The following is a 14,364-nucleotide window of genomic DNA, read 5'->3' as shown; positions in this document are numbered from 1 at the left end:
TACACAGGTGTTCATAGCAACTTTTTGGTAATAGCCAAAATCTGGAAACAATACAAATGACGTCAAACGGTTAAACAAACTATAGTGCCATTGAATACTACTCAGGAATGGAAAGGAAAGAACTATTGATCATGTAATAGCCTAGATGGATCTCAGGGGCATTGTGCTGATGCTTAGTGGAAACAGCTAATCTTAGGAGGACACATACCAAAAAGAAAAAAAAGAAGACATATCACGTGATTCTATCTATATAGCAGTCTCTAAGTGACAAAATTATAGAGATAGAGAACAAATGAGTGGATTTGGGGGTTAATCATGGGGCAGGGGTGGTGTGACCATAAAGGTGTGGCACAGGAGAGATGTCTGGTGATGCAATAGTTCTGAATCTCGATTGCGGTGGCAGTCACGTCAGTAAAATGATGTAATGGCGTGTACTCACTTTACATCAGTGGCGGTTCCCTGGGTGCGATACTGTACTACAGTTATTAAGATGTAGACAGTGGTGAAGGAGAAATACCTGACCTCTCTTTACTGTCTTTTTTCCCCAGTAATAGCTTTATTGCACTATAATTCATGTAGCATACAATTCATCTGTTAACATGTACAATTCAGTGATTTTTAGTATGTTCACAGTTGCACGTCCATCACTACGGTGAGTTTTAAAACATTTTCATTACCCCAATAAGAGACTCCACGACCCTTAGCCATCCTCCCCAGTCCTGCCATCTTCACTCCTCCCTATACCCCCAGCCCTAGGCAACCTCTGATGCGCTTTCCATCTCTGTAGATTTCCAGTGCTGGACATTTCCTATGAACGGAATCATATATTATACAGTCTTCTGTGACAGGCTTATTCCACGTAGTGTAATGTTTTCAAGGTTCAGCCATGTAGCATGTGTGAGTACTTCATTCCATTTTCCTGCCGAATAATCTTCTATTTTATGGATATATACCACATTTTATTTATCCATTCATCACTTGATGGGCATTTCGGTTGTTACCACTTTTTGATTATTATGAATAATGGTGCTGTGATCATTTGTGTCTGCATTGTTTTTATAAATTTATTTTATTTATTTTTGGCTGCATGGGGTCTTCATTGCTGCGCCTGGGCTTCCTCTAGTTGCAGCGAGCAGGGGCTACTCTTTGTTGCGATGCGCAGGCTTCTCATTGTGGTGGCTCCTCTCGTTGTGGAGCACGGGCTCTAGGCGTGCAGGCTTCAGTAGTTGTGGCTCGTGGGCTCTAGAGCGCAGGCTCAGCAGTTGTGGCGCACAGGCTTATTTGCTTCGCAGCATGTGGGATCTTCCCGGACCAGGGCTCGAACCCGTGTCCCCTGCATTGGCAGGTGGATTCTTAACCACTGCACCACCAGGGAAGCCCCATGTGTCTACATTTTTGTGGGAACATCTGTTTTCATTTCTCTTGGACATATACGTAGGAATAGAATTTCTGGGTTATTTGCTAGCTATAGTTAACATTCTAGCAACTCCCAGACCGTTTTCCAAAGTAAATACATTTTTCCCACCGGCAGGGCATGAGGATACTTCGGATTTCTCCATATCCTCACCAGCACTTACTCTTTTTTTTATTACAGCATCCTAATGGGTCGGAAGTGGTACTTCACTGTGGTTTTGACTTACATTTCCCTAATGCCTAATGATGTTGAATATCTTCATGTGATGTTGGCCATTTGTATATGTTTTTTGGAAGAAATGTCTTTTGGGATCCTTTGCCCTTTTTAATTGTTTTGTCTTTTTATCATTGAGTAGTAAGAATTCTTCCTATGTTTTAGATACAGGTCCCTTACCAGATATATCTCTAGACTATCTTTGCAACTTCTGTGAAACTAAAAAGTTTTTTTTAATGCTCGTAATGAAATATACACATCCATCTAAAACTGGTGAAATCTGAATAGGGTCAGTGGACTCTGTCAGTGTCATGGTTGTGATATTGACTGTAGTTTTGCAAGATCTTACCACTGGGGGAAAGTGGATAAAGAGTACACAGGATCCACAACATTGTAAAGCAATTATAATCCAATAAAGATGTGAAAAAAAAAAAGTACACGGGATCTCCCTGTATTATTCCTTACAATTGTATGTGAATCTACAGTTCTCTCAAAAAGGTTAAAATTCTTTCATCCCATTCATGCTAATATTTGTCTAGTAGACAGAGGTTTTTTTTAATTGCTCTGAGAAGTAAAGTTCGTCAGTTTTAGGTTCACAATCATATCAAAAGAGATATTCCATGTCCCACCCCCACCCCCTCCCGAACATGCACAGCCTCCCCTACCGTCAACACCACCACCAAGTGGTGCATTTGTTGCATCTGCTGAACCTAAACTGACATACAAGTATCACCCAAAGTTCATCATTTACGGTCCAGTTTGGTCTTGGCATTGTATACTGTATCAGTTTTGACAAACATATAGGTAGGGTTTTTTCGAGATTAATTTTTAAAATAACAAAATAAGTTTTTTAATTAAAAAAATGTTTTTTAATTATCCATGTACTATGTAATTACATTTTAAGTCCTAGTTAAACAGCGATATGAAAACTTCACAGATACAGCTAAACTCACCTTTGACAGGTACCCCTCAATCCTAGTTTCTTTCCCCAGTCCAAATGATACAATTCCTATTTATTTTACTACAGTGCTGGTTACTGGACTTTTCTACTTACATTTAAATGTGACTCAGGTTGGAGCCCTGTGACTTCTCCAAGATCTAGATAACACCACGGAGCTTCTAAGCTTCATGCCCAAACTCTCCACATGCTGGCAAGCTTCACACATGAGCAAGGCTCCAACCCACTAAAGACCATTTCCTTCATTTAAGAGTTTAGAGTACTAACTTACTCTCTTTTGAACTCACTAGATTAACACAGTAGGTCTGTAAAGAATGCTTCTGGTGTGGACAAAAAGAGCTTTTATTCATGTTGTGACTTGTATTTTCAGTGACTTAAAGATATTTAAGTAAAGTTCTTAATAAGGTAGTGGCTTGAACACAAATGACTTTAGCTCTATAAAAATTGAAATATACTTTTTTTTTTTTTTTTAATGGTTCCAGAGGAGAAGAAAGCTATGCTGCAGGAAATAGCTAATCAGAAAGGAGTATCCTGTCGTGCCCAAGGCTGGAAGGTTCACCTCTGTGCTGCCCAGTTGCTGCAGCTGGTAGGTGGCGCTCTAGCAGTTGTTACGCCCTGCTGAAAAGAAGGATGGATGCTGGAGACGTCTGGGTTCATAGAACGTTTTCTTTAGAGTGATTCCGAAACGTTCCCAGTTAACGTGGGTCATGGTAGAATTTTTATGTGTGCTGTGTGATATTATAATTACTGTTACCTATTCTGTGGATGGATGTAATTGTAATCTAAATATATCATAGTTTTGGTCCCCATAAGTGAAATATACTGAACAACTTAAGTTTGTAAGATGTACAGTTAAGGTTCAGTGTTACCTGTTGCCGTGACATCTGAAAAAGAGGGGGCGTCAGATGACCCAGCTGTGTAAGCTCCTCCTCCTCACGCTGCTCCTTGTCGTGGGGACCAGGCACAGTTCCCACTTCTTCCTGAATAGTGGGCTTCAGTTCTCTGCCAGCTTGCGATACTCAGATAAGCCGGTGACATCCTCCCGGGAGCACCAGGGGGCACCGCTCCCTCTTGATACTGCAGTGCCTGCCTCCTACAGCCCCTACTCCTTCACTCCGTTCCCTGCTTGTCATGGAGTGCAGCCCCCATGTGGCCGTGCGTGGTGTGCGGTGTCCTCTTCCCCTGGGCTGTGAGTATACTGACTAGTAAACTGCTGTTGATCTCTTCTGTCCAATGTGTTAGGTGTTCAGCCCTTTCCATAACCCTAGGCGGGAATCCTTCCTTCAACAAGGTAAAGAGGAGGTGATCAAAATAATAACCTCGGGTTTCCCTGGTGGCGCAGTGGTTGAGTGTCTGCCTGCCGATGCAGGGGACACGGGTTCGTGCCCCGATCCGGGAAGATCCCGCATGCCGCGGAGCGGCTGGGCCCGTGAGCCATGGCTGCTGAGCCTGCGCGTCCGGAGCCCGTGCTCCGCAACGGGAGAGGCCACAACAGTGAGAGGCCCACGTACCGCAAAATATAAAAATAAAAAAAAAACCTCACAAAGTCTTTCCATGTTTGGAGTAGCAATGATCTGAAGAACATTGTCTTGTATGAGCATTGTTTTTCAAGTAGTGCCGTGGCCAGTTTTTATGTAGCATAAAAGCATATTCTCTGAAACTTACAGGCTTGTTTTCCAGAGGGATTGTGAATTCCTGGCGGAATGTAAAAGTTATCCTTGGACTTCCCTGGCGGTCCAGTGGTTAAGACTCTGCACTTCCACTGCAGGGGGCACGGGTTTGATCCCTGGTCGAGGAGCTAAGATCCTACATGCCGTGTGGTGCGACCAAACAAACAAACAAATAAATAAATAAGTTATCCTGGGGGCTCCCCTGGTGGCACAGTGGTTGGGAATCCACCTGCCAATGCAGGGGACACGGGTTCGAGCCCTGGTCCGGGGAGATCCCACATGCCGCGGAGCAGCTAAGCCTGTGCACCACAACTCCTGAGCCTGCGCTCTAGAGCCAGTGAGCCACAACTACTGAAGCCTGAGTGCCTAGAGCCCACGCACCCAGCAAAGAGTAGCCCCCACTCACTGCAACTAGAGAAAGCCCGTGTGCAGCAACGAAGACCCAATGCAGCCAAAAATAAATAAACTAATTTAAAAACAAAAGTTATCCTGGAAGATGGACTCGGAATTATGGCAAATTGTAATGTAAATTGTTGATCAATTTTCTTTACTGCATCTTAGTCATTGGGAGAAATGATTTTATCACCCAAACAGATCCGATACCAGTTTACGCAGGTGATTCAGGGTGGGTTGTTTGCCTGAGTTTGACAGAAGTATCTCCGAGATCATGACGCCCTCCCTCTTGTTTGTTGCAGACAAATCTAGAACACGATGTTTATGAAAGACTCACCAACCTACAAGAAGGGATCATCCCAAAGAAAAAAGCAGCAACTGATGATGATTTACACCGAATAAATGAACTAATACAGGTTTGAAGGAGTCCTTTCCCTCTCCTTACGTCTCCCTTTCCCTCTCTCGTCCACTAATGTCTTTAGTAAAAACCTGTTACTTCAGCCTGCATTGTCAAGAAACACTAAAACCTTTTTTCTGTGTGAAAGCCTCAAAATGGCTCAATCCAAAGGTGAGAAGTTCTTTAAAAGCCACATTGTTCCGAAGATTACTTACTGACATGTGATGTCTTTTGTTTCAGGGGAATATGCAGAGGTGTAAACTTGTGATGGATCAAATCAGTGAGGCCAGAGACTCCATGCTTAAGGTTTTAGATCACAAAGATCGTGTCCTGAAGCTTCTAAATAAGAATGGGACTGTCAAGAAGGTGTCAAAATTGAAGCGAAAGGAAAAAGTCTAGACCCCGAATCAGGACTTTGGAAACAGAATTTATGAAGAATGGTGTTGGGGGTGGGGGAGGGCTTTGGTTATTTTCAAAGCAGAACATTGAAATTAAGACAGCGTTCTTTAACTCACGCTCGAAAGCAGAGGGGCCCACAGCATCCAGTGACACAGAAGGATCGGAGCTGATCTGACACAGTGGACTCCAGTCTTTCTTTCAGGCGTCTCCCTCTTAGACTTACCATGTCGTCCATGATTCCTGATGCATCAGTGTCTCCCAGTTGGAATCGGTGACACAAGTGACTGGCTGGCGTTTTTCGGCCTTCCAGTTGATAAACTGTATTTATCTGCTGGATTCCTGCAGGACCCATACTGAGCCTGGACTGAAAGTATCCACTCAGACCATCCGTTCTCTCTCTACGCTGAAAATCGAACCTCTTCCCTTCACCCCAGTCGGTCCTTACTCTGACCTTCAGATGCCCACGCTGGCCTTCTAAAGCAGTGCCATGGCACCGAGAGACCTGCCACATCTCACTTTAAAGGGTTTGAACTATCGATTCTTGTCATTTTTTTAAAGAACCATTTCAAAGTGAAATTGTTATATTGTCTGTCCTGCGTGTGTCAGAGTTGGGTTTTTGTGGAGGTTCGGAGCAGGCAGCACCGTAAGTTGCTCTGAGATCTTTGTTCTGAAGTACGTTCTTGGTTACCTGTACTTCTGTAGCTGGTGTGATGCTGTTGATTGTATGTACCACACATCTCCAAACGTTAATAAAGGACTCAAAGAGGTTTTTGTACAGAAGCAGTTTACATCTTTTTATAAGTTAATCAGTGCTGTACTGCACATCGCTCGAGTGTTTACCCTACTGTAGTTTCTCTCACGTTGTTGAGTCTACTCTGTTAAAGTTTTGTTGTTCCACATAGAGTTCCACTTACCCTCGTATCTTGAAGATGTCACAGATGGTGAAGCCTGTTGGCTTTTGGTTATCTTAAATACGAGACTACCTTGTATCCCACTGCAGATAGAAATTGGTCATGTTATAGGACAATTAGGGGTAGAGCTTCCAGGAGAGTGGAGTTTCTTTACAAGGTTGCTTCCTGTGAACTAGCTCAAGTGGGAAGCCCAGTCTTGCTTTTTGCCTTGACCTGCACAGATCTGAGACAGGAGTCTATGCCGAGTGATCCAGTCTTTGGGACCAGAGATGGCCCTCCTGGGACAGCCTTCCTCGAACTGGGATGGTAAACTCTCATCTGTTGTAGGATTGGGGAAGAGAGAAGCAAAGCAGGCTTTCAGCCTTCCCCCGGTTAGGCCACATGGCCTGCATGGCATAAGCTAAAGAGGTCCTCGGAACAGTCAAGGCTGCTTCACTAGAGTGTTTCAACCTGAAGATATTACTGACTGTGTACTAGACGGTGCCGGTTTAGTGTTGTGTGCAGTATAGTGCCTGTGCTAGCACAGGGCTCCTTGCCTCCATTTCTCATCTGTGCATATTACCCAGGTATATGTGATGTGCTGGCTCTGAAGGACAGGACCCAGGTACTTTGGATCCTGCTTTATAGACCTATTCTGTCTCAAAGAATTGTTACCTCTGTTTAAACAAAACTTCGATAACCCTGGTCAAAGGAAGATTGTCAGTACAAACTTTGCTGTCAGTGCAGGTTAAAACGGTGGTGGTTTCTGTTTTCCCTCGCCTTATGAGGACAATGTGATCAGAAGATAGGAGAGGGTGGAGGGGGAGATGAATTATATGTGTGTACAGCATTATTTAAAAACAAAGCACCTTAAAGTATACAGTCTGATAAGATCTTACATACATATATGCCCATGAAACCATCACCACGATCAAGAGAGTGAAGATATCAGACCCCACATTTTCCTTGTGCCTCTTTGTGATTTCTTGCCTCTCACCCCTCCCTGCCTCACCACCCCCCATCTCCAGGCAAAGATTAATCTGCTTTCTGTCACTCCAGATTGCATTTTCTGGAATTTCATTTGAACGAAATCACACAGTATATTCTTTTTTGAGGGAGGGAGTCTGGCTTCTCTTACTCAGCATAATGGAAATTTATGCTGAGATTTGCTCATGTGGCTTGTTTCAATAGTTCATTGCTTTTATTGCTGAGTAGCAAGCATTCCATCGTATGGATATGGATATTCCTTCCACAAGTTGTTTCTGCATTCACCTGTGGAAAGACATTCAGGTTGTTAGGTTTTGGTTATTACAGACACAGCTACTTTGTACGTTTCTGTCCTTTGTATGGATAAATGTCAGCACACACCTTAATTGGTGATTTTATGTTGGTTGTACTTTCCAGGGATTTATGACCAGGAGATAGTGCTGAGAAGTCCAGACACCCAGTGGCTCTTGGTCCAGAAAACTATCATTCACATACTTAAAGATGAGAAAGAATTAGAAATATATTTGAGGTAGGACGTCGATATGGTTTCTGTTCTTTACAGTAGAAAATTAAACATAAACCTGGGGGAAAAAGTTTTTCTGTTTTGTTTTTCTTTTTAATATTTATTTATTTATTTGGCTGAGTCATGTCTTAGTTGCGGCATGCAAACTCTTAGTTGCAGCGTGGGGATCTAGTTCCCTGACCAGGGATTGAACCCAGGCCCCCCTGCATTGGGAGCGGGGAGTCTTAGCCACTGGACCACCAGGGAAGTCCCTGGGGAAACAGTTTGAATCCATCTGCGTGGTCTAGAAAATCTTTCATATTATTTTCTTAAACCTAGGTATTTCAAAAGATCATTAAATAGAAAATGCTTTAGAATATTTTCATTGATTTTTATCATAGTAATAATATAGAATCACACAGTTTTAGAGTTTAGAAGTTATTTAGAGGTTATATATAGTCCAGCCCAACCTGTGATGAAATGGACACCTTTGAAAGGATGTTAAGTTTTTGTACTTTTTTATGTAAAATACAGCACAGGTAAAGAAAAGTACATGAAACAAATGTATAGCTTTATAAGTTCTTAAAAGAAGAACAACTTTGAAATGGTCCCCCAGAGTAAGAAATAGAACTTCGCTAGCCACAGAATGCTCTATCCCAATCACAGCGCTCTACCTCTCCCTAAAATAACCACTATCTTGACTTTTCCCTCCCAAATAATCAGTTTTATTGTGATGTAATTACAGAGAGTAAAATACCCAAATCTTAAATTTACAGTTTTGTGCATTTTGACACATATACAACCATGGCTAACATCCAGATAAAGATACATGACATTACTGTAACCTCAGAAGGAGCTCCTTTGTAGTCAAGTACACCTGTGTCCTCCCACCCACACCCATTAGTTTTGTCTGTTCTTGAATTTCGTGTGAATGGAATCACACAGTATGTACTTATTTGTGTCTGGCTCTTTTGCTCAACATAATTTGAGGTTCTTCCATGTGTTAAATGTATCCTAAGTTGTTTCTTTTTACTGCCCTGTGACTATGCCGCAGTCTGTTTACCCATTTCCCCACTGAAGGACATCTTGGTGCTTCCAGCTCTTGACTATTACGAGTAAAGCTGCTGTGAACATTTGAATGCAGCTTCTCGTGTGGAATCTCAGGTTTAAATCAGTCGAGTAAAAACCTAGGAGTGTGATTGCTGAGTCATAAGGTAAAACCATGTTTAGTTTTGTAAGAAACTTCCAAACTATATTCCAAAGCAGCTGTACCATTTTACAGTCCCACCAGCAATGAGTGAGGGTTCCTGTTGCTTCACATCCTCGTCAATATTTAGTGTTGTCAGTGTTTAGATTTTAGCCATTCGAACAGGTGTGTAGTGGTTTCTCATTATTTTCATTTGCAGTTCCCTAACGATATGGTGTTGAGCATTTTTTCAAATGCTCATTTGCCATCTTCATATCATTTTTGATGAAGTATTTGTGCAGATCTTTGCCCATATTTTAATTAGCTTGTTTGTTTTCTGATTGAGTTTTAAGAGTTCCTTATATATTTTTGATACCAGTCCTCTTTCAGATGTGTGTTTTGCAAATATTTTCTCCGTCTGTAGCTTATGTTGCCATTTACTTAATAAGTGGTACCTTTTGAAGAGCAGTCTTTAATTTTAATAAAGTACAACATCAGTTTTTTCTTTCATGAATTGTGCTTTTGGATAATAGCTAAAGACTCATCACCAAACCCAAGGTCACCTAGGTTTTCTCCTATGTTTTGTCATAGTGGTTTTATAGTTTTGTGTTTTACTTTTAGGCTATAATTATCAATTTTGAGATAATTATTTTGAAAGTTGTAAGGTCTGTGTAAAGTTTTTTGGGTTTTGGTTTTCGGGGTTTTTTTGAACATGGATGTCCAATTGTTCCATAATCATTTGTTGAAAAGACTATTCTTAATTAAATTGCCTTTGCTCCTTTGCCAGAGATCAGTTGACTGTATTTGTGGAAGTCTATTTCTGAGCTCTGTATTCTGTCCCGTTGATCTACTTGCCTATTCTTTTGCCAGTACCACTCTGTTTTTTGGGGGGTTTTTTTTGGTTTTTTTTACCACTCTGTTTTGATTACTGTAGCTTTACAGTAAGTTTTTAAGTTGAGAGTATGAGTTCCCCAACTTTGTTCTTCAGTATTGTGTTGGCTATTCTAGGTCTTTTGTCTTTTCATGTAAATCTTAGAATCTTAATATCTATAAAACACCTTGCTGGAATTTTGACTAGGATTACATAAATCTCAGGTCAAGTTGGGAAGGAATTGACATCTTAATAATGTTGAGTGTTCTAGTCTGTGAACATGGACTGTCTCCTCATTTATTTAGATCTTTGATTTCTTTCATCAGTCTTGTAGTTTTCCTCATGTAGAGCCTGTACATCATTAGATTTATACCTAATTATTTCATTTTTGTGTGTGTGCTATTGTAAATGGTACTTTTTTTTTTTTTTTTTTTTTTTTTGCCACACCGCATTGCTTGCGGCACGTTAGTTTCCCAACCCCAGGGATTGAACCTGGGCTCTCAGCAGTAAAAGCTTGGAGTCCTAACCACTGGACCGCCAGGGAATTCTCTATTTCAAATTCTGATTGTTTTCTGGTGTTATGTGGGAAAGCAGTCCACATTTATATATTGTTAACCTGTGTGCTGTGATGTTGTTGTATTCACAGAAGTTTTTTTGTTGATTCTTAGGACTTTCCATGTAAACAGTAATTCCATCTGTGAACAAATACAGTTTTATTTCTTCTTTCTCAATCTGTTTAGGTTTTATTTCCTTTTCCTATCTATTGGACTAGATAGGCCTTCCAGTAAGGTGTTGAGTAGGAGTGGTAAGAGGGAATATCCTTGCCTTGTTCCCAGTCATAAGGGTTAAAGTGTTCAGTTTCTCGTCATTAAGTATGACATTAGCGGCAGGGTTTTTTTGTAGATGTTCATTATCAAGTTGAAGTTCTCCCCTCTTCCTAGTTTGCTGAGAGTTTTCAATCATAGAATGAATGGTGGATTTTGTCATATGCTCTTTTGTATCACTAATATGATCATACGAATTTTCTTCTTTAGCATGTTGGTATGATAGATTACATTAATTAATTTTTTACTATTGAACCAGCCAGTCAAACCAGCACACTTGAAATAAATCCCACTTCATTATGGTGTATAATTCCTTTTACACATAGTTAGATTCAGTTTGCCAACACTTAGTTGCATCTGTGTTCATGAGAGATACTGGTCTGTGCTTTCTTTTTCGTACATGCCTTAAGTCTGGTTTCAGTGTCTTGGTAATAGAATGAGTTAGGGAATGTTCTCTCTGTTCTCTTTTTGGGAGGGGATTGTAGAGAATTGGTACAATTTCTTCGTCAAATGTTTGGTCAGATTCAGCAGTAAAAACATCTGGACCTGGTACTTTTCTTTTTGGGAAATGATTAATTATTGATCCAATTCTTTAAATAGACATAGGCCTATTCAGATTGTCTCTCTCCTTGTGTCAGTGTTGGTAGTTTCTGTCTTTCAAGGAATTGGAACATTTTGTCTAAGTTATTTGTGGGCATGGAGCTGTTCCTAGTGTTCCTTTATTATTCTTTCCATGTCTGTAGGTACAGTAGTGATAATCTTTCATCTCATTTTTTTAAATATTTATTGAGATATAACTCACATAACATACGATTCACCTACTTTAAGTGTGAAATTCAGTGACTTTTACCATAGTCACAGAGTTGTGCATCCGTCACCACAGTCAATTTTAGAGTATTTTCATTGCCCCCAAAACAAGCCCTGCGCCCTATAACCATTACTCCTGTTTAGGAGCTGAATCTGTTTTGAGTTAATTTTTGCATCTGATGTGATGTAGGGAGTCCAACTTCATTCTTTTTTTTTTTAATTGAAGTATAGTTGATTTACAATGTTATGTTAATTTCTACTGTAGAGCAAAGAGATTCAATTATACATACATATATTCTTTTTCACATTTTTTTCCATTATGGTTTACCATAGGATATTGAATATAGTTCCCTGTGCTCTACAGTAGGACCTTGTTGTTTATCCATTCTATATATAATAGTTTGCATCTGCTAATCCCAAACTCCCAATCCATCCCTCCTCCCCCTTCACAACAACCACAAGTGTGTTCTCTTTGTCTGAGTCTGTTTCTCTTTTGTAGATAAGTTCATTTGTGTCATATTTTAGATTCCACATATAAGTGATACCATATGCTATTTGTCTTTCTCTGTCTGACTTCACTTAGTATGAAAATCTCTAGGTCCATCCATGTTGCTGCAAATGGCATTATTTCATTCTTTTTTAATGGCTGAGTAATATTCCATTGTGGAATTATGGTATATACCACATTTTCTTTATCCATTCATCTGCTCATGGACATTTAGGTTGTTTCCATGTCTTGGCTATTGTAAATAGTGCTGCTGTAAACATTGTGATGCATGTATCTTTTTGAATTATAGTTTTCTCCAGGTATATACCCAGCAGTGGGATTGCAGGATCATATGGCAATTCTATTTTTAGTTTTTTGAGGAACTTCCATACAGTTTTCCATAGCGGCTGCACTAATTTACATTCCCACTGGCAGTGTACACACCCACATCCTCCACACCCTGTTCAGCATTTGTTATTTGTAGACTTTTTAATGATGACCATTCCTACTAGTGTGAGTTGATACCTCATTGTAGTTTTGATATGCATTTATCTAATAATTAGCAATGTTGAGCATCTTTTCATATGCCTGTTGGCCATCTGTATGTCTTCTTTGGAGAAATGCCTATTTAGGTCTTCTGCCCATTTTTTGATGGAGTTATTTGTTTTTTTGTTATTGAATTGTATTAGCTGTTTGTATGTTTTGGAAATTAAGCCCTTGTTGGTCACATTGTTTGCAAATATTTTCTCCTAGTCCATAGGTTGTCTTTTTGTTTTGTTTATGGTTTCCTTTGCTGTACAAAGGCTTGTAAGTTTGATTTGTAAGGTCTCATTTGTTTATTTTTACTTTTATTTCTATTACCTTGGGAGACTGACCTAAGAAAACATTGCTATGATTTATGTCAGAGAATGTTTTGCCTATGTTCTCTTCTAGGACTTTTATCCAAATTCATTCTTTTGCACATGCCTAGCCAGTGTTTCCACCACCATTTGTTGAAAAGACTATTCTTTCACCATTGAATTGTCCTGGCATCTGTCAAAGATAAGTGAGTTGTCATTTTGAAGGCTTATTTCTGGATTCTCAGTTCTATTCCTTGGTCTAGCCTTAGGCCACTACCACACTGTTTTGTTTACTAAAACTTTGCCATAAGTTTTGAAATTGTGAGTTCTACATTTTGGAACTCTTTTTCCATATTGTTCTGGCTGTCCTGGGCCCCTTGAATTTCCAGGTGAGTTTATGAACAGCCTGTCAATTTCTGCAAATAAGTCATCTGGGATTTTTATAGGTATTGTGTTGAATCTATAGATAAATTGGGAAAAATTTGCCCCCCTTAATATGAAGTCTTCTGATCTGTGTACCTGGACTGATTTTAGAATTTATTTACTTCTAATTTAAATTCTTTCAATTGTTCTATAATATTCAGAGTAAAAGTTTTTCATTTGTCAAACTCACTCCTAACTTTTATTATTTTTATGCTACTGTAAATGGAATAGCTTTATTTTTTTAATATTAACTATTGTTAATTTATTATACAACTCACTTAACACATTCAAGCAGAAATACAGTCAGGCCCAGAGGAAGACAGTTTTTTTCTGTGCCCCTTGGTTATTACAGATTTTAATAAGACATAATCCTTATTGTAGTAGATTCTTCATGTCATTACAGCTTCCTGCCATTGACACATAATTACTGGCATTAGTAAGTGTAGGAAAAATGTTGCGGTCTGGTCTATGTAGCAAAAATATTTGTGGCAGGCCCCTTTGATTAGCTTTATTTTTTTATTTTATAATTTTTTATTGAGGTATAATTGATTTACAGTATTCAGGTGTACAGCATAATGGTTTACAATTTTTAAAGGCTATTCTTCATACACTTATAAAATATTGGCTATATTCCCTGTGTTGTATAATATATCCTTGTAGCTTATTTATTTTATACATAATAGTTTCTATCTCTTAACCCCCTACTCCTGTCTTGCCCCCCTTTTCCCTCTCCCCACTGGTAACCATTAGTTTGTTCTCTGTGTCTGTGAGTCTCTTTTCGTTTTTTGCTATATTCACTAGTTCGTTTTATTTTTTAGATTTCACACGTAAGTGATATCATACAGTATTTGTCTTTGTCTGGCTTATTTCACTAAGCATAATACTTTCCAAGTCCATCCATGTTGTTGCAAATGGCAAAATTTTATTCTTTTTTATGGCTGAGTAGTTGGAACAGCTTTCTTGGTTTCATTTTTTGTTTGCTTATTGCTACTATATAGATACAATTGATTTTTTAAATATTGTACTTATTATTTATTTATTTTGAAACAGCTTGACAAATACAATTCACATACCATACAGCTCACCCATTTAAAGTATATAATT

The 14,364-nt window shown here is 39.5% G+C and overlaps 1 protein-coding gene across 9 annotated transcripts in view; it reads left to right on the top strand.

Moving 5' to 3' along the window:
* Positions 1–6,224, top strand: part of SAP130 (Sin3A associated protein 130) — a 74,262-nt gene extending 68,038 nt beyond the window's left edge. For all 9 annotated transcript variants that reach the window (XM_067742299.1, XM_067742302.1, XM_067742300.1 and 6 more), the window contains 3 exons: positions 3,068–3,171; positions 4,951–5,064; positions 5,286–6,224. In XM_067742299.1, the coding sequence (XP_067598400.1) occupies positions 3,068–3,171; positions 4,951–5,064; positions 5,286–5,444 (377 nt within the window). In that variant the 3' untranslated portion in view covers positions 5,445–6,224. The remainder of the gene's footprint in view (positions 1–3,067; positions 3,172–4,950; positions 5,065–5,285) is intronic.
* The last annotated feature ends 8,140 nt before the right edge of the window (positions 6,225–14,364 follow it).

Source organism: Pseudorca crassidens, chromosome 6 (assembly GCF_039906515.1).
Source record: "Pseudorca crassidens isolate mPseCra1 chromosome 6, mPseCra1.hap1, whole genome shotgun sequence".
Classification (NCBI taxonomy): Eukaryota; Metazoa; Chordata; class Mammalia; order Artiodactyla; family Delphinidae; genus Pseudorca; species Pseudorca crassidens.
The sequence above is the reverse complement of the archived record's forward strand: the minus strand, read 5'-3'. Positions and strand labels throughout refer to the sequence as shown.